At 48.5% G+C, this 22,452-nt stretch overlaps 2 protein-coding genes and 1 pseudogene across 3 annotated transcripts; all 3 read left to right on the top strand.

Moving 5' to 3' along the window:
- The first annotated feature begins 594 nt into the window (after positions 1–594).
- Positions 595–4,716, top strand: LY6E (lymphocyte antigen 6 family member E). Of its 2 annotated transcripts, none has more exons than XM_053559328.1 (4): positions 595–728; positions 2,508–2,618; positions 3,026–3,145; positions 3,272–4,716. In XM_053559328.1, the coding sequence occupies exons 2-4, from the start codon at positions 2,543–2,545 to the stop codon at positions 3,490–3,492; spliced, it is 417 nt and encodes a 138-aa protein (XP_053415303.1). In that variant the 5' UTR covers positions 595–728; positions 2,508–2,542; the 3' UTR covers positions 3,493–4,716. The 2 variants fall into 2 exon arrangements, with proteins under 2 accessions (XP_053415303.1, XP_053415304.1); XM_053559329.1 differs by having other exon boundaries at positions 599–728; positions 2,513–2,618.
- A 225-nt stretch (positions 4,717–4,941) lies between these two features.
- On the top strand, positions 4,942–12,431 carry LOC128563443 (uncharacterized). Its single transcript, XM_053558699.1, has 6 exons — positions 4,942–5,008; positions 6,341–6,402; positions 6,798–6,907; positions 7,557–7,604; positions 8,472–8,522; positions 11,334–12,431. The coding sequence occupies exons 1-6, from the start codon at positions 4,942–4,944 to the stop codon at positions 11,908–11,910; spliced, it is 915 nt and encodes a 304-aa protein (XP_053414674.1). The 3' UTR covers positions 11,911–12,431.
- A 1,381-nt stretch (positions 12,432–13,812) lies between these two features.
- Positions 13,813–15,282, top strand: LOC128563444 (nucleoporin SEH1-like; annotated as a pseudogene).
- The last annotated feature ends 7,170 nt before the right edge of the window (positions 15,283–22,452 follow it).

The following is a 22,452-nucleotide window of genomic DNA, read 5'->3' on the forward strand; positions in this document are numbered from 1 at the left end:
AACTGCTCAGTCTGGAAGGGGGATGGGGACCAGAAGACCTCAGGAAGCCCCAATTTGAGGGGCCGCCCTGCTGAGTCTGTCAACCCTGGCCCTGGCTCCCATACCCTGCTCTGCAGAAGTGATTCCCAGACTGCTGCGTCGCCCCCTCTGTGCTCAGCCCCAGAACACGTGTGGGTCAGCGTGGGCGCACCACCTGCCCTCTGCCACCGCATCCCTGACTGTTACGGGGTGTTTTCAGTGACTAGTCACCTGTCCAACCTCACTAAGTCGGTCCCGCGATGTCACCACCCTCAAGAGAACAGGAAGGACCGGCCGGGCGCACAGCCAGGGCCAGGTGGAAGAACCCGGTCTTGCCGGGGGACTGGGGGAGACCTCTCAGCCCCCCTTTGGGCTTCGGCCGCCTCGTCTGTCACAGGGAGTGCCAGGACGGTGACAGGAAAGCCCAGAGCGAGCTGGCTGACGCGGAGCGCAGCTCAGAGTCTGCGGCTGGAGGAGCCTGCGCCGCGCGGCGGGGCCAGACCCTTCGGAATCCGTGCGGGAGCGGACGGCGCCCGGGACCCCGGAGCCAGCCCGCGGGAACGCCCCGACTCCGCCCCAGGGCCCGCCCCGCGCCCGCCCCCGCCCAGCCCCGCGCGCGGCCTGCCTGGGAGTCGCCCACTTCGCCGCCATCCGGAGCGCTCGAGGGCTGGGCAGCTCGGCGAGGCCGCTGGCGCTGGGGTTCCCTGGCGGTGAGTCCGCTGGGCCGGGGCCTGGGGCGCCCTCGCAGCGCACGGGGACGCGCCGGGACAGGACAGACTGCGCTGTGGTGCCCTGCGGTGCGCGCGCGCTCCCCGGCCCAGCCCGCGCGGCGGATGGCACCGACGGGGGAGGGGAGAAGAGCGCAGGTTGGGAGCGGGAGAGGGGCTGCCGGAGGCTGGGGTCCGGGGCTGCGGGCCGGCGCGTCCCCGGGGAGCTGAGACTCTGCCACCTTCCCCCCAGAGATAGGGGGCAGGAGCGAGCAGAGACCACTCACTGCCACAGCCACTGGGGTCCATCACCCGACTCCAGACACCCCTCACTCCCCAGCGTGGGACTGGGGAAAGACGGCCTTTTTAACTTGAGGAGGGGCGCAGGATGTTGGGCAAGCTCCTGGCAGGAAGGGGAGAATTAACTGCCCTAGTGGGTCACCCAGACGGAAGGAAGAGGGTGGAAGCTCTTTGTTCCCGCATTGACGGTGCAGTGTGTACAAGTGAGGGGCGTATGAGCCCAGCCCTCCCGAGGTAGCCACCTGGTTCCTTCCCATCCCTGGAGACCAGGAGAGGCTCGGACCTCTCTTGCTGACTGGGCAGCTCCTGTGAGCCTGGGACCCAGGTGGCACTGTCCCCATAGCCTGCTGACTCCCTTTGCCGGTCAGAGAACATCACACAGTTCTTCCTGGCTTTTCTAACTGCCCTTGCACTCCACGGGGGTGCACAACTCCATCTGGCTGCCTGCTTGGTTGTGTGGCTTGGGTGGACAGGTGGCAGTGCCAGCTGGACCTGTTAGTGTCCCTGCATACTAGGGCCTCCTTGGACATAGCTCAGGGTTCCTCCACACCAAAACCTCACTTGATGGAGGAGGAAATGGAGATTCCTTCCTCCCTGGGCTGCCTAGAGGTGGGGAGAGGTCCCAGCCGAGCTCTGCACTGTTCTTAGCCATCTGGGGCCCCTGTTCTCAGAACGCTGTCAGCCCAGGTCAGGGCCTGGCCTCTTGCTCTCCCCTTTAGGGTCTTTGCTGGCCCCTCCCAAGATGTATCTCTCCCTGGCATTCTCCTCCCCCACCTCAGTGGCCCCTGTGCTCCCCAGGGTTGTCCCTGGAAGGAGCAGGCTTCTCCAACAGTCTGCCACACAAGATAAGGGAGCCAGAACATCCACTGGCCATTCTTCAAGTTCTTTCCCTACCTACTGCCCGGGCTCCTACCTGAGGAGGGGTCTGGCTGCAGCTCACCCAGGAGCAGACCCCATGACTCCCTGGCGAGCCTCACCTCACTTGTGCCCCTTCCTGCAGCCAGGACTAGGAGCCTACTTCCCAGCCACAGATGGTGGGTGCAGCAGATGGCCTAGCTAATGTCGTCTTCAGAACTGAAGGAGTGGGCGGTCTTCCTCCTGAGTCATGCCCAGGCACTGCCCCCAGGTCTCCACATTGAGAGAGTTGTCTGGGCACAGACCTGGCCTGGGGAAAGTACTGGGTACAGATTAACAATATCATTCCTGAGCTCCATCCAGCACCGTGCCAGGCCCACTCTCTTTGCCTCTTTTCTGCGTAACTCTGAGAACTGGCCAGCTCCCTGTCTGGCCTCTAGTGCCCCCAGGCTTAGGGGCACCAAGTGGAAGGAGAAAAGCCCTCGACTTAAAAGTAGTGTGGCTAGTCTACGCCCACTCCACCCCCACATCCCCATTTACAGAGTGGGGGTGTGTGGCTCTTGAGAAGAGCAAGGCCCTCGGCGTGGGGCAGGCAACCTGGCCCTCTGACCAACTCCATCTTTCCAGAGCAGGACAGGCTTCTTTGGCTTTGGAGTCCCTAGATGGTGACATCTGTCCCCTCCAGAATGAAGGTCTTCTTGGCGGTGCTGCTGGCTGGCCTTCTGGGTGTGCAGCAAGGTAAGATGTCCTTGGGGCCCCCAGGCCTTTGCACAGGCTCCTCACCCTCCTCCGGTTCTCCCTCTCCCTTTCTCCTCTGAGCAGACGCCCCAGAGGTCCTTCCAGGCTAGCTCCCATGTGACCTTCCTGGTCTCTCTCCCCCCAATCAGTTGCTAGGCTGTTCCCCCTGGAAATCTCAATCCTGGCCCACCCACACTGTCATCATCCTGTGTTTGGGTGTCAGCCGAGCTGTTACATGACCAAGGTCTGGTGTCATCGTCTTGCCTTGGGCTCCAGCCCAGGGCCTAAGCATGCAATGGTTTCTCAATGAATGTCCGCAAATGATTGGGTTTAAGTGCCAGGGTCAGGCCTGGGAGGGGATGCTGGAGGCGTCCCAGGCCTGACACAGGTGTGGCCTCTACCGGCAGCCCACTCGCTGGTGTGCTTCTCCTGCACGAATCAGAACAGCAACTGGTACTGCCTGAAGCCGACCGTCTGCTCCAATTCGGACAACTACTGTGTGACCGTGTCCGCTGCTGCTGGCATTGGTGAGTGTTATAGGGGGGGTCTCAGAGCCTGCCATCTACCTGGCCACCTCCCCAGCCACAGCCAGGCGCCTCCCCTGTCTGCTGCAGCCAAGCTGTCTCCCCTCACAAACTTGTTTTCCTGCACAGGGAACGTCGTGGACTTTGGCTACACCCTGAACAAGGGCTGCTCCCCAATGTGCCCTGGCCCAAGTGTCAACCTCGGTGTGGCGTCCGTGGGTACCCGCTGCTGCCAGAGCTTCCTGTGCAATTTCAGCGCAGCTGATGGTGGGCTTCGGGCCAGCACCACCCTGCTGGGCATTGGGCTGCTGCTCAGCCTGTTGCCAGCTCTGCTACGGCCTGGCCCCTGACCATTCAGACCCTGTGCCCCCACCCCTAGCTCAGGAAAGAAAGCCCAGAACCCCCCAGCCCCCTCACTCCTCACTGCACCTGGAATTGCCCCCTTAGCCCCAGGGTCAGGCCCACCTGTTCCAGCCCCTGCTCAGGTGGGGCCAGTTGCCTTCAATTCAGGACCAGGGGACCAGGAAAGGGGTGAGGATCTCCCTGGAGTTTCAGGGTGCTGGGAGGTCAGAATTGAGTTCTGTGTCCATACAGGAAGGGACACCTAAGCCCCAGGCCCTGGTGGCCCCAGGCTGGCCGCACCACACGGGATGCCTATGAATGTGGGGGGCTGTGGTCCCAGGCTCTGCAGGGGCGAGTGTGGCTGTTTGGGGAAGGAAGGGTGGGGAACAGCCTACAGAACCCACAGATCCCCTTCATTGGCTTTGCTGTGCCCACCCCACTCAGCCTCTGCAAGGCAGGGGTTCCTCTGCCTCCTAATCTGGGCCCCCACCCTGCCTACCCCTTGCACCCTCACTGGAGCCCTTCTGCTGCTTTGGTGCCTCAAATAAACACATGTCCCCACCCCCTGCTCTGGGTGTGGCTGCCCCCCTGCCTGGGATCCCCCTCCCAGCAGAGTCCCAGTGGGGAAGGGAGGAGCAGAGAGCCTAGATTCCAGGGCCTGGGGGTCCTCTGTGGCACAGCCCCAAACCCAGGCCCAGTTGGGGCACGGGGAGAGGAGGAGGAGAGGCCCCTAGCCCCAGCCAGCTGCTCACCCAGGCTTGGAAGGAAACCTCACTGTGGTTTCTGCACTTTCTCTCCCCAGGCTGGATGGGTCAGAGTTCAGCCTCCCACAGGGGCAGGAAGGCTGGGAGCTGGAGGAGAGAAAGTAGGGGGTCCTCCAGCCCAGAAGTGGCAGGAAGGAGCACACACAGGACAGGAAGCACCCCGGGCGCTAGAACCTGGTACAGGGGGTACCTGGGCCAGCTGGGATAAAGGAGGCCAGGGTCAGAGTTCTGGAGTTCAGTCTGGGGGCAGGTGTGTGGCCCTGTTGGAGGGCCCGTGGGAGGAGCAGGGGCCCTCACTCAGGACAGGTGGGCACTAGCTGAGCTGGGCAGCCTGTCCCTAGCCGATCCAATCCCAGGACTGTCAGGCCTGCTGCTGCCCAGGCCAGTGGTCTGCAGTTGGGAGTTTGGGGTTTCGGTGCTCTGCTTCTGACTGCTGAGAAAACAAGAATGAAGGAGCTTGTGAAATAGGCTCTTGGTCTGGCTGCTCTGTGGGGATCAGTTCATTTGTTTCGCCAACATTCTGAACATTCCCAAGTCCCGGGATGGTGAAAGAGAACCAGGCAGGGTCTGAGGAACACTGTCGAGCAGGGTGGGGGCTCAGAATTCCAGCCCCACAAGCTAACCACAGTTGGGCCTGTCTCCTGGGATCCCTCTGAAACATGTGAATGAGTGTCATTGCCAACCAAAGGGGACATGACAGGGACTCAGCCAGGCATAGCAGCAGGGAATAAGCCAGCAGACCCTTTGGAGGCTCCACAGTGTAAGTCACACTGCCCTCCCGGGAGCTTGGGACATGGTGGGCAGTGGGATCCCTGACATGGGCTCTGGGCCTAGCCAGGAGGCTCTCACTGGGCTGTTCACTCAACATGAATTGACCAGAGGGACAGGGACCAGCAAGCCATGGTGGGATGGGGAGAGGAAGTGGCACCCAAACCTGTGGCCGGGAATTTGGATTTGAGCCACATGGGGTGCAAGCAGTCATGGGAATTTCTATAACAAATTGCACTGCCAGCTGGACTCTCACCTCCTGGCACGTCCTACTCCTTCCAGGTGACTTTATTTGTTATTTCTCTTCACACCTCACTGAGAAGCCAGTGTGGCTATTTCCCTTCTGCAGAAGGAGAAAGGGGATCAGAGTTGAAGCCCCTTTTCCCTCCTGGGTCCAGGACCCTCAGGCAGGTGCCTTCCCTCTGCTCCAGAGGCTGGAGGGCAGAGTCCTTTCAGGCCTGAGGCCAGAGGCAGCCCTGACCTCCATTGGTGGGAAGTGGTCCTGCCTGGTCCCTGCTGCCCTTCCCTGGGTGGGGAGAAGGGTGGGTGTTTCCCTGAGAAGGGGGAGCCTGGGGTAGGGGAGGAACCCAGGGCACTGAGTTTCCATTTCCTATAGCCTGGGGGAGGAAGGGCCACCCTTCTAGGGCCCTGCAGCTGGGACTTGCCAGCCCCACCCAGCGTGCCCTACCTCTGTGTTTCTCTGCTGGCTGATTCAGCTCCCCCTTCCCAGAATCTGCCCACAGGGTGGGCGGCTGATCTTGTTGCTGGACGCTGTGGGCCTCCCAGATGCTCTGGGCTCCTGAGGAAGCCCCTGGTGGGCAGGCCCAGGCGGGGACTGCACCCCCTCCCCAGATCCATAGGATCTGCCCCTTGACACCCCTGTCCCTGCCCCTGCTGTGACTTCCCCAGCCTGAGGGTTCCCTTCCTCAGATCCCCTGGAAACCGGGTGTGTCCACAGCCAGCCTGGGCCTGTGGTGTCCCAGTTTCCCAGGTCTTCTCAGTCCCCTCCTGGGTCCACACAGGGCTGGGGAATCCATATGTCTTCCCCTTTTCCTCCCTGCTAAGGCCCTACACAGCAAGTCCTCCTGGGAAGACCAAGTCCCGAGTACAGAAACCTCCCAGGCTGCTCCGGGACTGATGGTTGTACAATCTTGGCTGGAAGATGAGCCTATGGGCTGCCTGTGGAGGGGACCCTCTCTGAGCCCCACCCTGGAGAATTTGCTTGGGCCCCTCGAAGGCCACAGGCCTGACCCCCACAGTTAACAACCTCTGATATGGGCCAGGTAGCAGGTGGAAGGGCTGGTGTAGCCCTCTGGGCCTCTAGTGCCACAGCCCATGGGGAATGGGGAAGAAAGTCAGCGTTATCAGCAAGGGATGTGGCCATCGGTATGTGTTCCTCAGGCCCTCAGAAGTGGGGGGAACGGGGTCCCCAGCATCAGGTGGTCTGACTGCCATGTTCACACATACCCCATCCTTGCTCCCATCACCTCTGCCCCGACCCCACACACCAGGCTTCACCTGCAGCATGTGGCCTTGGTGGGCTCAGCGAGGGCAGGGGCTGGGTGGGGATGGGTGGGGCCTGGGGACCTGTGCCCCCCAGTTTTTAACGAGGCACTTGGGTTGCTTGTATAATGGGATTGGAAAGCTGAAGCCCTTGTCATCCCATCAGGGGAGCTAAAAGGCAGAAACCTTTCCTTCTTAACCCTACTCTGCTACAAAAGGTGGACGTGACTCTGAGCAGGAGCCCCCACCCCACACCCTCTCTCCACCCATGACCCCAGGAGTGGCCCCTGACCCCTGGGGCCTGCAGCTCCCTGTCAGGACTCCTGGAGCTTTCTCTGTCCTGGGCTCAGGGTGTGAGCAGACCACCAGGGAGCAGGGCAAGACCACGGTAAGGAAAGGAGGGGGTGGAGGGACACCAGAAATTTTATTCATTGGCTCATGAGGAGGGTTCTGGGCTCTGGAGCCTCTGAGTTTCAGTTTCCTGGTGCTCAGCGCTTAGTTTCAGTTTCCTGGTGCTCAGGGCTCAGTTTCAGTTTCCTGGTGCTCAGAATGTCTAAAGCAGGAGGAAAGATCAGCTAAGAGACTCCAAAGTCCTGCCCTGGGCCCAGCACCCCTGCTGAGGAAGTTTCCATTTCTTGCTGAGCCCACTGAAGCAGGTCACTGTGCAGGGGGAGCCTGGGAGGCCCCTGCTTGCAGCTGCTTCCACCCAGGCGAGGTGTGGGAACAGAGCTGGGGGCAGAGACCCCACGCTGACTCAGGACAGGCCCAGGCCTGTACTGACCTGACTGCCTGCCAGACACCGCCCAGCTCAGGGCAGTCAGACCTGGAGGAACAGGGCCTGCAGGCTGCACGGCAAGCTTGGACACCTTGCTCTGGTGTCCCTTGTTTAAATGGCCCGGATGATGGTCCGGATGATGGCTGAGCCGGACACAATACCACCAAGTAATAGGGGAGCTAAGATACTGCTAAGGAGGTCAAGTTTTGTAATGTTGCATGTTTTAATCTTTAAATATATTTTTGCCCCTGACCCGCAATAGGAAATGCATCTCCCACGGCAGTCAGAGCACGTCACGCGTCCCGGAGAGGTCTGTATTTTGTGTGCGTGTCTGTGTATAACTGCAGTGAAGTTTCACAAACAACAAGTATCCTCATGCCACGTGATGTGCTCCTGCGGTCTTTGCTTTATTTGAGAAAGTATAGGCGGGGTCCTAGAAGGCTTTCACTCCCTCTACTGCAAACAGTTCCCCGCTAAGAACACACAGGGCATCCTTCGCACTTTCTCACCTCCTGACCACAATTCTCCCTCCTGCCAGGATCAGTCTCCCCCCAGGAGATCTCGGGCCGGGCCTCCCCACACAGGCAGCAGAGGGACCTGTGGAAAATCCATCTGATGGATTCCTCCTTTCCATGCCCTGATTCATGCTCAAAAATAGAAAAAGTAGGCCGAGAGCCGTGGCCCACGCCTGTGATCACAACACTCAGAGGCTGAGGTGGGAGTGAAAGCGTGCTGGGACTTCTTAAACCCTGAGTTCTCGGGTGGACAGACACAGGATTATAAGACACCACCACCAACAAATACAAGCCCTCCAACAGGGCACCCAGGACAGGCCCCGGCCAGGGGGGTTGCCACCCTGTAGGCTGCCGACCACCTGCCTTCCAAGGGCACCTTTCCAGACACATCGGGGGCCAGAGTCTCTCAATTGGAGCCTCTTTCTCAGCAGACAGACCAATCAGAATGAAATAAAAGGAGATGTGCTACATTAAGACACTCAGAGTTTGTTGAAAGACAAAAGCTCTACAAAGTTTAACAGCAGAGGGGTGGCGGAAGTGGCTTACTACTTTTTGTACACACTTTTTTACTTCTTATATATCCTATAAGTTACACCTATTTTTAACTTCTATCCTAACATTCACACTTAATCTTTACTTTATATTTTAATTATTTTTTGTAGCGGGTGGTCAGTGCTGGTGCCATCTGACCTGTGGTTTGTCTCCATTCTTAAGTAAGTCTGCCGGTCTATGTACATGTGAGTGCGTGTGTGTGCATGTGAGTGTGTGTATGCGCACATGTGCATGTTTTGGACTGGAGAGCGCTGCAGGAAACAGGAGAGCCCTCCTTTATGGACTGTGTCCCTTCCACTCTTGGGGGCCTGGGGTCTTGTCCTTGCCCCCGTCTTTGCCCAGCCCTCAAACACGCACTCTACCCAGAGCCTGTCCGGGGAAGGGGTCATTTGGCTTGGAACCTGTGAGTCCTGCCTCATGCTAGCCCTGTCTTCTGCTCTGGACACGGCAGGACACAAGACAGATGCGCTCACTGGTGGGACACAGAGGATGTGGAAGTGGCTGACAAGTGAGGCCACCAGGTAGACATGTGCTGAAAGGCTGCATGAAAATGACCTGAACTATTCACCAACTCGTGAATCCTGCATCATGACAATGCACCAGCTCACACAGCACTGTCGGCGAGGGAGCTTTTAGCCACCAAACAAATAACTATATTTGAACATCTTCCCTAGTCACCTGGTCTGGCCCCTAATGACCTTTATCTTTACCTGAAGATAAAGGAAGACATTTTGGTGACATTCAGGACACCAAGATAATACGACACCAGCTCTGACGGCCATTCCGGAAGAAGAGTTCCAAAATTGCTTTGGAGGGTGGATTAGGTGCTGGCGTGGCTGCACAGCTTCCCGAGGGGAGCACTTCAAAGGTGCCTGTAGTGATATTCAGCAGTGAGGTGGGCAGCACGTTTTCCAGGATGAGTGCACGAACTCAGCTGTCAGACCATGAGTATCTACGTACCCCAGCCTCGCTGTGTCTGTGTGCCCATCCAAAGCCAAGCCCTGGTGCCCTCTTCCCACCCAGCACCACCGCCGTTCTGCCCCGTCTCCTGTCGGTCACTTCCTTCTCTGACCCCGAAGTCTGACCCCCATTATCCACAAGTATTTACTTAGTTATTCAACCCTAAACCTGCACAGAGTTTTAGAACTGCTTATTCATACGTCTGTGAAAAGGAAACCTAGTAAAGCAGAATCCAGTATTTCTGCCGTGCTCTTTTGCCCTCAGCCTGGGGCAACATAGTCCAAATATCTTGGGCTGGTTTTGTCACCTTCTTCCTATGGTTATGTTATTCCTTGAAAAACAGTTTGGCTTATTTGTTGCTGTTTGTATTTCACTAAAATATTTCCCCTCTATCCCTTCCCATTTATAGTAAGGTCTTTTCTTTTTGTTTCAATTAACTGGCCACCAAAGTCAGAATTGTGCATCAGGCACCAGCTGGGTGGAGACACATCAGTGCCAAACCCCCAGGACATCCCCCCAGCAGACACCAGTTGCAAATCTAGGACCCCAGAATTTCTGACCGACCAGCTTCAAGTGGAGGTTCCCATAGTCCCATAGTTCAATTAATTTGCTAGGAAAACACTCACTTAAGTGATCAGTTTATTATAAAAGATATTACATATGAAACACATGAACAGGTGTGCAGGACAAGGATGGGGGGAGACGCAGAGCCCCTGTGCCCAGCCTGGGCCCCACACTCCAGGAGCCCTGTGTGTTCAGCCATCTGGAAGCTCCAGACCTTGTCTTTGGGTTTTTACAGAGGCCTCTTTGCATACGCGTGACCATGGCAGCGTGACTGGCACTAGGTGGGGGCCTGGCGCTGGCAGACTGAGGGGACCCAGCAGGGCCTGGCCTAGATGTCTCCTGCCCCTGGGCAGCCTTTCTTTCTCCAGTGTGTAGGACAGGACACGAAGCCCTCTTTGGCTTGAGGGTCTTTTGGCCAACAATCAGAGTAGAGTCCTGCTGTGGCCGAGTGAAGGGAGGGCAGGAGAGCCCTGTTTCTGAAGCTTGGAGTGCCCTGACATTACACCAAAAGACTAGACCCTGAACCCAGGCCCTGGGAGCTATGATCCAGGAACCACAGAGGAAGACAGGAGCCTTTGTTTTACTTTTCAAGAGAGGGTCTCACTCTGTCACCTGGTCAACAGTGCCGTGGCATCGTCACAGTTAACTGCACCCTCAAACTTGCAGGCTCGAGCAATCCTCCTGCCTCAGCCTCTTGAGTAGCTGAGACTACAGGCAGTGGCCCAGATGATTATTGTTTTTAGAGATAGGGTCTTGCTATGTTGTCCAGAATGGTTTTGAACTGCTATTCTCAAGCAGTCCTCCTACCTTGACTTCCTAAAGTGCTGGGGTTAGAGGTGTGAGCCACTGCACTGACTGAAAACATATATATAAACAAAATATCCCAGTCTCAGAAGGACAACTACCCAGTAATGGCATCTCCACCAATGAATCAACAACCGCTCTGATCTGGTCATAAAAGCCCATCATGTTGACTGATCCTCTTACAGAGAATCACCATCACTTTTCCTTTGTGTATATTTTTCTTTTTTGTTGTGATAAAATTAACACCACAAAAATTAGCCTTGTAAGCATTTTTAAGTGGCGTTAAATATGTTCATAATGCTGTGTACCCATCACCACCATTCACCTTTTTTCATCTTGTAAAACTGAAACTCTGTACCCGTTAAACACCAACTCCCCATCCCTCCCCAGCCCCTGGCAGCCCCATTCCACTGTTCCCAGGAGGGTGGTTGCTCCAGGGACCTCCCTGAGTGGAATCGCCCAGTGTTTGCCTTTTGTGACTGGCTTACTTGGGGTGCATCTGTCAGAGGGTCCGTCCTCTCCTTGCTCAGGCTGGTCAGCATAAAGGACCACAGAGGTCAAGTCCAGCAGAAGGTGAGCTTGGCTGGCTCTGGGGTGCAGTTTAAAGAAGACTCAGGTCACCTCTTCTTTATCCCTTTCCCCAGGCATGGCCCTCCCAGGCTTCTGGTGGAGACTCTGCCGGGCCTGTGTCCTCAGCCTGCAGGATGTGGGAGGTTTGGCTCTGCCCACTGGTGTCCATGTGCTTCACTTTCAAGCTTCCACCAGCTACTTGTGCCGCTCCAGAAGCTGGCAAGTGTCTTCAGAGCTGGATCAAAGCTGTGTCTGAAGCAGGCCTCCTTCCTCTGCAGGGATGTGGTTCCCGAAAACCTTGAGACTGACGGAGGCTTCACTCTCCCTTCTTTAGGTCCCTCCCAGGTTATCATCACTCACCTCCTGACCCAAAACTCAGCATCAGTTCCATGTGGGAAGAGGAGCATGTGCTTGTGGCTTTGTGAGTTTCCAGCTGGTCCAAAGATTTTTACTGGATTTGTCTTCCCAGAGCTGAGTCACTGTGTAGGCCAAACCTGTCCCTTCCTTATGCCTGGATTTGTCAAGTACCCCAGAGAAGAAAGGACTCCGGCTGTGGGAGGGTTTTTCCATCTCTGGAATCCCAGCCCTTATTCTATTCACAGCTCTCCAATGTATTTTGAGAATGACGATTGCAACCCTGGGAGCATTTGAGGGCCACAGTCTAACTTGGCCCCCTCTGGTACCGGAAGCCCTCTGGTGGTGGTTGCATTTATCTGCATCCTGACTCATTACTGAGCGTTTTCCAAATTTGTTATTTTTATTATTTATTCTCTAAAATTGCCAGATGATATGATGGATGCTATCATATCATCTATTGACTTTGCATCTTCTTTTAATTATAATACTCTAATTGTTTAATCTTTTCTAATTGCACTGATGAATGCTCCTGACTGAATTTCAAATAGTGGTGGGGGTGCTTTTGACATTTTTCTTCTGTAAGATATTGGCTTGAAGAGATTACATATTTTCTTAAATATCTTTAATTAAGAGAGGATATATAATTTATTCAAGGATGTTTTCAAATAATGTACATTTCCTCATGATATATCAATTAATATGATTAATTCCCTAATATTTAATTATCATAGAATTCTTGGACTAAATCCTACTTTGTTATAGTGAATTGTTTTCTGAATGTGCTGTTGGGTACTATTTCTTTTTTTTTTTTTTTTTTTTTTTTGTAGAGACAGAGTCTCACTTTATGGCCCTCGGTAGAGTGCCGTGGCCTCACACAGCTCACAGCAACCTCCAACTCCTGGGCTTAAGCGATTCTCTTGCCTCAGCCTCCCGAGTAGCTGGGACTACAGGCGCCCGCCACAACACCCTGCTATTTTTTGGTTGCAGTTTGGCCGGGGCCGGGTTTGAACCCGCCACCCTCGGTATATGGGGCCGGCGCCTTACCGACTGAGCCACAGGCGCCGCCCTGTTGGGTACTATTTCTTCATATTTATTTAAGATTTTTCTTTTCTTTCTTTCCCTTTTTTTTTTTTTTTTGAGACAGAGTCTTACTATGTCACCCTTGGTAGAGTGCTGTGGAGTCACAGCTCACAGCAACCTCAAACTCTTGGGCTTAAGTGAGTCTCTTGCCTCAGCCTCCCAAGTAGCTGGGACTACAGGCGCCCGCCACAACACACGGCTATTTTTGTTGTTGTAGTAGTTGTCATTGTTGTTTAGCAGGCCTGGACCGGGTTTGAACCCGCCAGCCTCAGTGTATGTGGCTGACACCTAAACAACTAAACTATGGGCACCAAGCCTGTTTAAAGTTTTTTCAACTTTTCCTTACTTTCTGTGATTTTCATTATTTTTATAGCTTTTATTAGATAAAGTTATCAATATTCTGCCTGCTTTATTATAAAATTGGAAATCTCTCATTTTTATGTCAATTTATGCATCATTGGGAAAATATAGTCTTTAAAGGTTTTCTACAATTTTTTGTGCAAAATAGTCTTACTTGGCCCTTTTATCTGGGGTGGTTTCTCATAGTTACATGTTTCTCTGCATTCTTTAGAAATTGATTTGTTCAAGGTATCTCTTCTGTAGCCAGTTTTGGAGTTTTTTTGTTTCTTTATTTTAGAGACAGGGTCTAGACTGCAGTGGTGCACTCCTAGCTCACTATAATCTGAAAATCCTGGGCTCAGGAAATTCTCCTACCTCAGCCTCCCCAGTCGCTGGGACTACAGGCAAGCACCATCATGCCCAGCTAATTTTTTATTTTTGTGTGATGGGGTCTCTCAATGTTGCCCTGGTCTCCAACTCCTGGCCTCAAGTGACCCTCCCACTTTGGCCTCCCAAAGTGCTGGGATTGAAGGGGTCAGCCACTGCACCTGGCCTTACTGTGGTAAGTTTTGTTTAACTGTGCTTTCTTGGTAATTTTCCACTTGTACAAAGGTATATGAAATAGTCTCATGTAATTATAAAAATTCTCCTTTGTGGGAAGAGTCCCTGTAGGCTGCAGACCTGGCAGAAGCCTTGTTCGTAGCGTGCAGCATCGCGGCAGGCCATAAAGATCTCATCCATGATGTCGCCTTCCACTTCCACGTCAGGCAAATGGCGATGTGCTCCAGCCACCAGAGCGTTAAGGTGTGGGGTAAAAGTGAAAGGCATTGGACAGGTTTTGGCTTCCTGTTCTTTTGACAGAGCAGCTGCTGTTTGGGAAGAAATAGTAGGAGAGGGCAGTGCCTGTGGCTCAAGGAGTAGGGCGCCGGCCCCATATACCAGAGGTGGCAGGTTCAAAGCCGGCCCTGGCCAAAAACTGAAGAAATAAAAAAAAGAAATAGTAGGAGAATCCAGTGATAAACTTCGAAGCCAGAGTCACTGGTTCTCGGGCTCATTCTCCCATGATAGCTGTCAGAAGTGATGACAGCGGTCCAGATGCAATGGCCACGGTTCAGATTTTTGAACACAATGAAAACACCAGGAAATATGCAAAAGCTGAAACTCTTATGACAGTCACTGACCCTGTACATGACATTGCGTTTGCTCCAAATCTGGGGAGATCTTTCCATATTCTAGCGGTAGCAACCAAAGATGTGAGAATTTTTACATTAAAACCCGTGAAGAAAGAACTTAACTTCTTCTGGTGGTCCAACAAAATTTGAAATCCATATCGTGGCTCAGTTGGATAATCATAATTCTCAGGTCTGGCGAGTGAGTTGGAATATAACAGGAACAGTGCTGGCATCTTCAGGAGATGATGGCTGTGTAAGATTGTGGAAAGCTAATTATATGGACCATTGAAAGTGTACTGGTATTTTGAAAGGTCATGGAAGCCCGGTCAGCGGGAGTTCTCAGCAGGGAAATTCAAATCCTTCCCTTGAGTCAAATATTCCAAATCTTCAGAATTCATTAAATGGATCTTCTGGTGGCAGAAAGCACAGCTGAACACAAGCTAACCGGAGTAACTTTGCTGGTTTGCTGCTTGTTGCATGCACACCGGAATGGAAAGCGAGTTCCTTTCCCCTTCCCCAGTGCTGTTTGACCTCTCCCAAGATACACCAGCAGCTGGTTTACTACTAAACGGGGTCCAAAAGGCCTTTAGAAATACAGTGTATATCATTTTGTGTGCTAGTCAATTCATTGACATTTTTTGAAACTTTTGAAATATAAATGGAGAGGTTTTTGTTGAGACACTGTTTGGTGTTGAGACACCAAAACAATTTTTTGAAATGTTCCTCAAACTAGCTTGGGTTTAAAAATTGAAAGGATTGGCCAGGAGTGGTGGCTCACGCCTGTAATTCTCAGCACTCTGGGAGGCCAAAGTGGGTCGATTACTTGAGCTCTCATGAATTTAAGACCAGCCTGAGCAAAAGCAAGACCCTGTCTCTACTAAAAATAGAAAAACTGAGGCAAGAGGATCACTTGAGCTCGAATTGGAGGTTGCTGTGAGCTATGATGCCATGGCACTCTACCCAGGGCAATAAATTGAGACTCTGTCTCAAAAAAAAAAAAAAAATTGGAAGGTTTGTTACTATCCTTATGTAAACAGTTGGGAGAAGGAAAAATACAACTTTATTCCATTGGAGAATACAGGCATATTTCCTTTGTTTTCTTTAAAACAGTAAGCTTAAAATGATGAATTTTTATACTTTTAATTTGAAAACTGAATAAATATTTTTCACAAAGATTGTTTTGAGTGCTAATTTGTTTACATTTTACAGAATTGCTTAATACGTAATATTCAGTACTTCTTTCCTTTTATTTGTAGTATTTATAAGATATTAGCAAAAGAATGAATTAGTAAAGTCGCAGTAGTAAAATGATAGTGCTTTGTACAGTTTGTAGCCAAGTTAAGCATGTGGTAGTTTTTCATTTATATTTTGCTGTTAATATGGAAACACCTTTATATGATTTCAGTTCATATTCACTAAAGAGATGTTCTTAATATGCAATTGTATATTTTCACTGTTGGATTCCATCACTTGGTTTCTTTCACATCACAATTTGGACACATGCTATAAGAGAAGTAGTTAAATTCTACTAGAGTTCTATGTGTAAATTAACTTCAACATTTCACATCTCAGGATTTTCTTAATTTAGTTCACTGAGTTTATATCCTGTAAGCCTCTGACCTTGAGGGCAAAGCTGTAAAGCTCTAAGCTCGCTAGAATGCATAAGTATTACCGGAAAGTAAAATGATGGGAGAATAATAGAGGGCATAAATAATTCTTTGAACTCTGTCACTTACCAAAATTCTGTAGTTATTTTAAGGTTTTTGCAGAAAAATAAATATATTCAATGATTGTATTTCTTCAAAAGTCTGTTGCGATAGCAGCCATGTGATGTGAAAGTGTACTTGACTTGGTTCTCAGTATCATGGATGTGCCAAAAAAGTGTGCTCGCTGGTGCAGCAAATGAAGCGTTGCTTAAAATAAGGAGCTTATTACAAGATTTTTAATTTACAAACTAATGTCAAATATAATATGTTTCTTCAGAGATTAGAATGTGTTTTAAATTTCTAGAATTAACGTTTTTCTCTGTAATATTCATACTGATTCTTTTTAGACATTTAAGTTTAACAGATTGTATTTCTTTCAAGTTTTTATACTTGCTTAAGCAATCTTGATTTGCGCTTTTATGTTTGTTAGCTTTGTCATGAACATTGTAAAGCTTTTTTTTTTTCTTTTCTCCAGCATGTGTTTTCTCCTCTTTGGTTCTCTTTGTATTTAGTACTTTTCTCTTTTTCTTTTCTTGTCTTCCCTTTCTTCCCCCCCATGTCGTTTTCCTTTCGTTTTGGTGTTTCGGTCCTGTGTTCATTGTGTCAGGTATTTCTTTCCCCCTCTGGATTCCCCAGGGGCTGGATCAAGATGGTCCATTCATGCCCAGCCCCTTCCTCTGCCTCTGCCCCCTCCTCCTCCTCTGGTGGAGCACTCTCACAATGCTGACGCTGCCAACCTCCAGGATCCTCACCCTGGCAGATGGTATCTCTCTCAGCCTCTTAACCCCTTCCCTGAGAATGAAGTGCTTTAAAAAACACTGATTCAACATTGAAATGCTTTATTCAAATGTTTTCATTTCTGTCTTTTTGTTTTGCTTCACTCTCTTTCAGAAGATTTTTCTAATTTAGGGGTCTGTCTTACATGTATTGTTACAACCAGAACAAAGTGTTTGGAATCTAAACCTGTTTGTGTGTCTGTATCAAAAGAAAGTGCCGCGGACCGCCAGTCGAATGAGTCTCAGTCCGAGGGCTTTCAGGGCGAACGGCTCAGGTTGATTGGAAGGTCGACGCAGGATGGAAAATGACAAACTGCCACACACCAGAAGTGATGAAGAAAGCAGCTGTACTTTACTGATTTTTAGGCATGGTATTTATACATTTTTGACAATGTCTTACAAACCACAAAAGATATTTTTATGACTTGCTGATGCTTACAAAGTTCTTATCAAGTTTTGTAGATGTGAGTAGTCAACCGTCTTTTCTTACACAATGTTTCTGCCCGCAAGGGGGAACAAAGGACTGTTGCTTATCAGCAGTTACTCTTTTACTTCTCTTTATCTATGTTTAAACCTTCTTTCTTTGTAAAACTGCTTTGTTCACATTTTGTATTTTTATATTTTTATATTTGATTATGATTTTTATGTTGTTAGTGAATTGATAGTGAATTATGTATATGTTTTAAGTGTATAGTGAGAAGACTGATGTGTAATAGTACTTATAGAGAAAGCAATTTCATAGAAAACTTATTTCAAAGAGACAGTTTCAAAGGGACATAAGGTAGAGATAAGAGACCGGAGGGAGTGGGTATCTGGTAGGAACATCTTAACTTGTCATTCCTGCATTCTCTTGATACATTGTTTCAATTAACTGACTTTTATGGTGGGAACGTGTTCCCTTGGAGACATTTAGTCTCCATTGTATAGATGAAGTCATGGATTAGTAAGTCATTATGTTTATTCTTAGTTTCTGAGGACATTCAAGCAACAATTAACCATTCAACTCAACAAACAAGTTTCAAACAGGTTTCAGGGTAAAGGTTATTCAGGCCTTTATGCCGCACCTCATGAATTCTTACGTTCACTAAAAGGCATGCTAGGCAACTTATGCGCTGCTGTTGCAGGCCAGGGGGACCGGGGGCAACGCTCCGGGGAGCACTCACCGCCTTACCACAGTTTTTACAACGCGGACAGAGCCATCCCGCCACGGCTTGATGCCGGGGGTGCGGCATTTCCCCCTTTTTTGTTAATGAAACGTAGCTCAAAGAGGTCTTGGCGAACAGCCTTTAAGGAGGAAAAGACACAACGAAGGAGACAAGGTAACAGTAAAACAACACAGAATATCAAGCATCCAATAATGACAATAAACACAATGTACTGAATCCAGGACACAGGATTTAAAGATTTAAGATTGTCAGAGAGGGATTGAGCCAGTGAATCAAGAGAAGTGCTAGGTAAATGAGCTTCACTGATGGCAGTGATATCTTTTTGAAGAGTATGTAAATCATGTGTAATATCATTGTCCTTCCAGACACCCTGTAGATGAGCTTTAGTTTTGTCCCAGGAAGTGGACATATTGTAAGGTAAAGGAGTTACACAAATAGCAGGAAAGGCAGAATGACATCTGGTTTGAAGTTTATGTTGTATAAACTTTATATCTTGTCCTAAGGCTAAAACTACTTCTTCTAGGATGTTAAGTTTTGCTTCAAGTTTATTATCTATGCTGGCTTGAGTCATTAAAGCTAGAGTGATGTTGCTGCTGAGAGAATTAACAAAGTGAGCTGTGTGAACTTCTTGAACCAAAGCAGTAGTAGCTACCGCAAATGTTGTAACTATAGAAATTAAAGCTAAAATACCGAGAATCAAAGCAGCTACAAACCTCTTAGGTCGAATTAACTGATTAACAGTATGTAAAACTTGTAAAGCAGAATTATCATACCAAGGATCATCTTGTAAATCAACAGGTAATAGTACATAAGAGGGTCTTTTAACAATTAAAACAGAATTAAACAAGCGTTCATTGAATAAATCAGTAGAAGTAAGACAATTTGTAACTTTACAAGCGGTACAAGAAATATGATAAGAGTTTTTAGATTGTGTAATAGTTAAATACTTATTTGGAGCTAAAAGTAGAGCATATGGATATCCAACGCAAGTTCTAACTGACATTGCATTTGGCTTTGGCATATTAGGTTTCTTTTCTAAAATTAAGTTGGATGCAGCAACAAGTCTGAATAAATCATAATGTATTTGAGTTTTATTTTTGTCTTGAGCTACCCATATGGGCTCAACTAGACCAGGTGTAAACCATCGTCGTATTGGTTGGGGAGTACCAGACCACTGATACTGATGAAATTTATCTAATTGTTTTGAAAAATATTTATTATGATCATAACAAGAAGTAGGAGAATAATCCCAGATGACTGTGTTTGAATTTATAGGAGAATGTTTGTTGGCAGCATCTGGGAATCCACAGGAAAGCCAAGTAGGTGTTTTAGTTAATGATGATTCCCAGAATTGATTTTTATCTCTATATTTTTCTTTACAGTTAGGGAGAGGCAATGAGTTAACAGATAAACAGGTTTCATTATAATTAGGACTTCCAATAGTTTGTAACTCATATTCCCAAACATAACGTCTATTTGCATCATGAGGATCTGGAGCATCAGTTAAAAACACCCTGTAGCTAGTAGGTAAACAAAAAGGAGGTGTGTTGCCTCTTAAAGTAAAGCAAATAGGCAAGGAGTCGGCTTTGCCAGTGAAATTAATTAAAGCCGCAGCATGATGTCTGGATTCTGAGTCAGTTAAACCTCCTAAGCGGATAGAATCATTAGAAAGAATTTTTATGGGGTCTGGATCTAGCCAGCCCACAGGGTGTAGCAGTGAAGGGTTAGGAACATAAGACCAATAAGCTGCAGTTTCTACCTTAGGAGTAGAGATTAGTGATAGAAACGCAAGAAAGTACATTGTAGGAGTTAGAGGGTTTCTTTGAGACATGAGAAGTTGTTTAGCTTGTTTCACCAGGGCACGGATCTGTGTCCATGTGATCTTGGAGGGTTTTGGTGAAACTTCCACAGTCGTCTTCATTTGTGCAGATAGGATCTTCATCCGCCGCAGGCGTTGTCTTTTGCGCCGGGGTCTCCGGAGGAGCCGGTTTGATGAGCCGGTCTGGAATCCAGATGGGAGAGTCGGCATCCTGTGGAAATATGCAAGCATAGCCTCGTCCGGAGGTTAACAATACATCAGGGCCTCTCCATTGGCCCGATAATAAATCTTTCCAAAGAACTTTAGGAAGGGTGGCAGCCGATTGTGGCTGCCAATGGGAGAGAGCAGGGGTTAAATTGTTGGAGTTTACATTAAGGTGATTTAGGACAAATAAAGCATGGGTTAAAATATGATGAGGAGAGAAATATTTATGAGCCTTTTGTAGGCGTTCAATTTGTAATTTTAATATTTGATTAGTTCTTTCAACAATCGCTTGACCTTGAGGATTATAAGGGATCCCCGTAGAATGAGCAATTTTCCATTGTGTACAAAATTGTTCAAATGCTCGAGAGGTGTAAGCTGGAGCATTGTCTGTTTTTAATTGATGAGGGACACCTAGCTGCTGAAAGCAGTAAAATAGGTGCTGTACAACATCTTTATAAGCCTCGCCAGATCTTGCAGAGGCACAGATATAATGAGAAAAAGTATCAACAGTAACATGTACATATTGTAATTTTCCAAAACTAGACACATGTGTTACATCCATTTGCCATAACACATTGGGGCGTAGACCCCGAGGATTAACACCAAATTTTAAAGGATGATGGGTAATAGGACAGGCTTTACACTTTAATACTATTTGTCTTGCCTGTTCTCTAGTAATTTGAAACATTTTTCTTAATGCGTTAGCATTTTGATGATGTAAGGCATGGCTTTCTTCAGCTTCAGCCACTGATGCCACCATAGTACGTGTTAACAAATCTGCAGTGGCATTTCCTTGGGCCAAAGGGCCAGGTAAATTAGTATGTCCTCTTATGTGACCAATATAAAATTGATTATTTCTTTGCTGAATTAAAGTTTGTAGTTTCTTTAATAAAGGTAGAATAGTTGAGGTTCCTGTTAAAAGAGCAGTTTCAAGAGCCGGAAAAAGAGAAGCAATATATTTTGAATCTGTGTACAAGTTAAACCTTTGTTTGAAATTATTAAAGGCCGAGATTAGAGCCCATAATTCTGTTTGTTGGGCAGAGGCTTGTGTAACCTCCTTAATAAGAGGAGACAGACCTGGACTAAAAACTACAGCTCGTCCTGTAGAGGAGCCATCTGTGAACAAGGTTATTGCGTCAGACAGTGGCTGTCTGGAACACATAAGAGGAAATATAAGTGGAACTGTTTTTGTAAATTCAATTAAAGGATGTTTAGGATAATGGTATAAAATTTGACCTGCATAGCCTTGTAAGGCCAATACCCAATCATCATTATTTTGAAATAGTTGTTCCACTTGAGTTTTATTATAAGCAGTTACAATTACATGAGGATCTTTACCAAATAATTCCCGTGATCTTTTTCTTCCTTTATCAATTAATAAAGACACCAGGTATGGATAATCAGCAACAATCTTTGTCTGAACATGTGGTAAATGAATCCATTCTAAAATACCTTCCTGCCATAGGCAAGCTGTAGGAGTATACTCAGTAGAAAAAATGAGTAGAGACCATGGATTTTGATAATTAATTTGTTTAACCCTAGCTTGAGTTAAAGCCTGTTCAACAACTTCTAAAGCCTGCAAGGCTTCTGGAGTTAAATGTCTAGGGGAACGGGGATTAGAGTCCCCCTGTAAGATAGTAAATAAAGGACTAAGGGTTCCCGTAGTAATCTTCAGAAAAGGTCGAATCCAATTTATTTCTCCCAGTAATTTTTGATAATCATTAAGAGTTTGTAATTTATCTCTTCGTATTTGAACTTTTTGAGGTGCGATATAATCAGAGTGAATCCATTGTCCCAGGTAACTTAATGGTTTATCTCTTTGAATTTTTTCTGGGGCAATTACTAAGCCAAATTTAGTTAATTGTTCTATAGCTTTTTCTAGCATTAGCTGTACTTGTGGCAGCTCAGGATGAGCTAGTAAGATATCATCCATATAGTGAATTATGTAAGCATTAGGAAATTGTTTTCTCAGTGCTGCCAATGCAGCCGCCACAAATTTTTGACATAAGGTAGGGCTATTTTTCATGCCCTGTGGTAAAGTTTTCCATTGATATCTTTTAAACGGTTCCTGTAAGTTTAGAGAAGGAACACTGAAAGCAAAACGAGGACAATCATCAGGATGTAGATTAATAGTAAAAAAGCAGTCTTGTAAATCAATAATTATAAGTGGCCATTGTTCAGGTACTGCTACAGGAGATGGGAGCCCAGGTTGAAGGGAGCCCATGTCTTCCATAATGGCATTAACTGCTCTTAAATCTTGTAAAAGTCTCCATTTGCCAGATTTTTTCTTAATGACAAACACAGGAGTGTTCCATGGACTAGTGGATTCCTCTAAATGACCTTTATCTAATTGTTCTTGTACTAAAATTTGTAATACCTGTAACTTTTCTGTTGTAAGGGGCCACTGACTAACCCACACAGGAACATCTGTTAACCATTTTATTTTACAGGCATAGTTTTCTGCAGTGGCCCCTATGAAAAACACTGATCGTTCAGCTGATCACCTGTAACTAGTTTCATGTCTAGAACATGTAAAAGATCTCGTCCCCACAAAGTATAGGGTAGAGAGGGTAA

Source organism: Nycticebus coucang, chromosome 13, assembly GCF_027406575.1.
Source record: "Nycticebus coucang isolate mNycCou1 chromosome 13, mNycCou1.pri, whole genome shotgun sequence".
NCBI lineage: Eukaryota > Metazoa > Chordata > Mammalia > Primates > Lorisidae > Nycticebus > Nycticebus coucang.

Bases quoted from the DNA above. Each gene is read 5' to 3' on its own strand.
- LOC128563443 (XM_053558699.1), top strand. From the start codon at position 4,942: ATGACAGGGACTCAGCCAGGCATAGCAGCAGGGAATAAGCCAGCAGAC. The intron at 5,009-6,340 runs GTAAGTCACACT...CTGGGCCTCTAG, and splicing joins CCCTTTGGAGGCTCCACAGT to TGCCACAGCCCATGGGGAAT. The intron at 7,605-8,471 runs GTCTGTATTTTG...TATTTTTTGTAG, and splicing joins ACGTCACGCGTCCCGGAGAG to CGGGTGGTCAGTGCTGGTGC.
- LY6E (XM_053559328.1), top strand. From the start codon at position 2,543: ATGGTGACATCTGTCCCCTCCAGAATGAAGGTCTTCTTGGCGGTGCTG. The intron at 2,619-3,025 runs GTAAGATGTCCT...CTCTACCGGCAG, and splicing joins CCTTCTGGGTGTGCAGCAAG to CCCACTCGCTGGTGTGCTTC. The intron at 3,146-3,271 runs GTGAGTGTTATA...TTTCCTGCACAG, and splicing joins GTCCGCTGCTGCTGGCATTG to GGAACGTCGTGGACTTTGGC.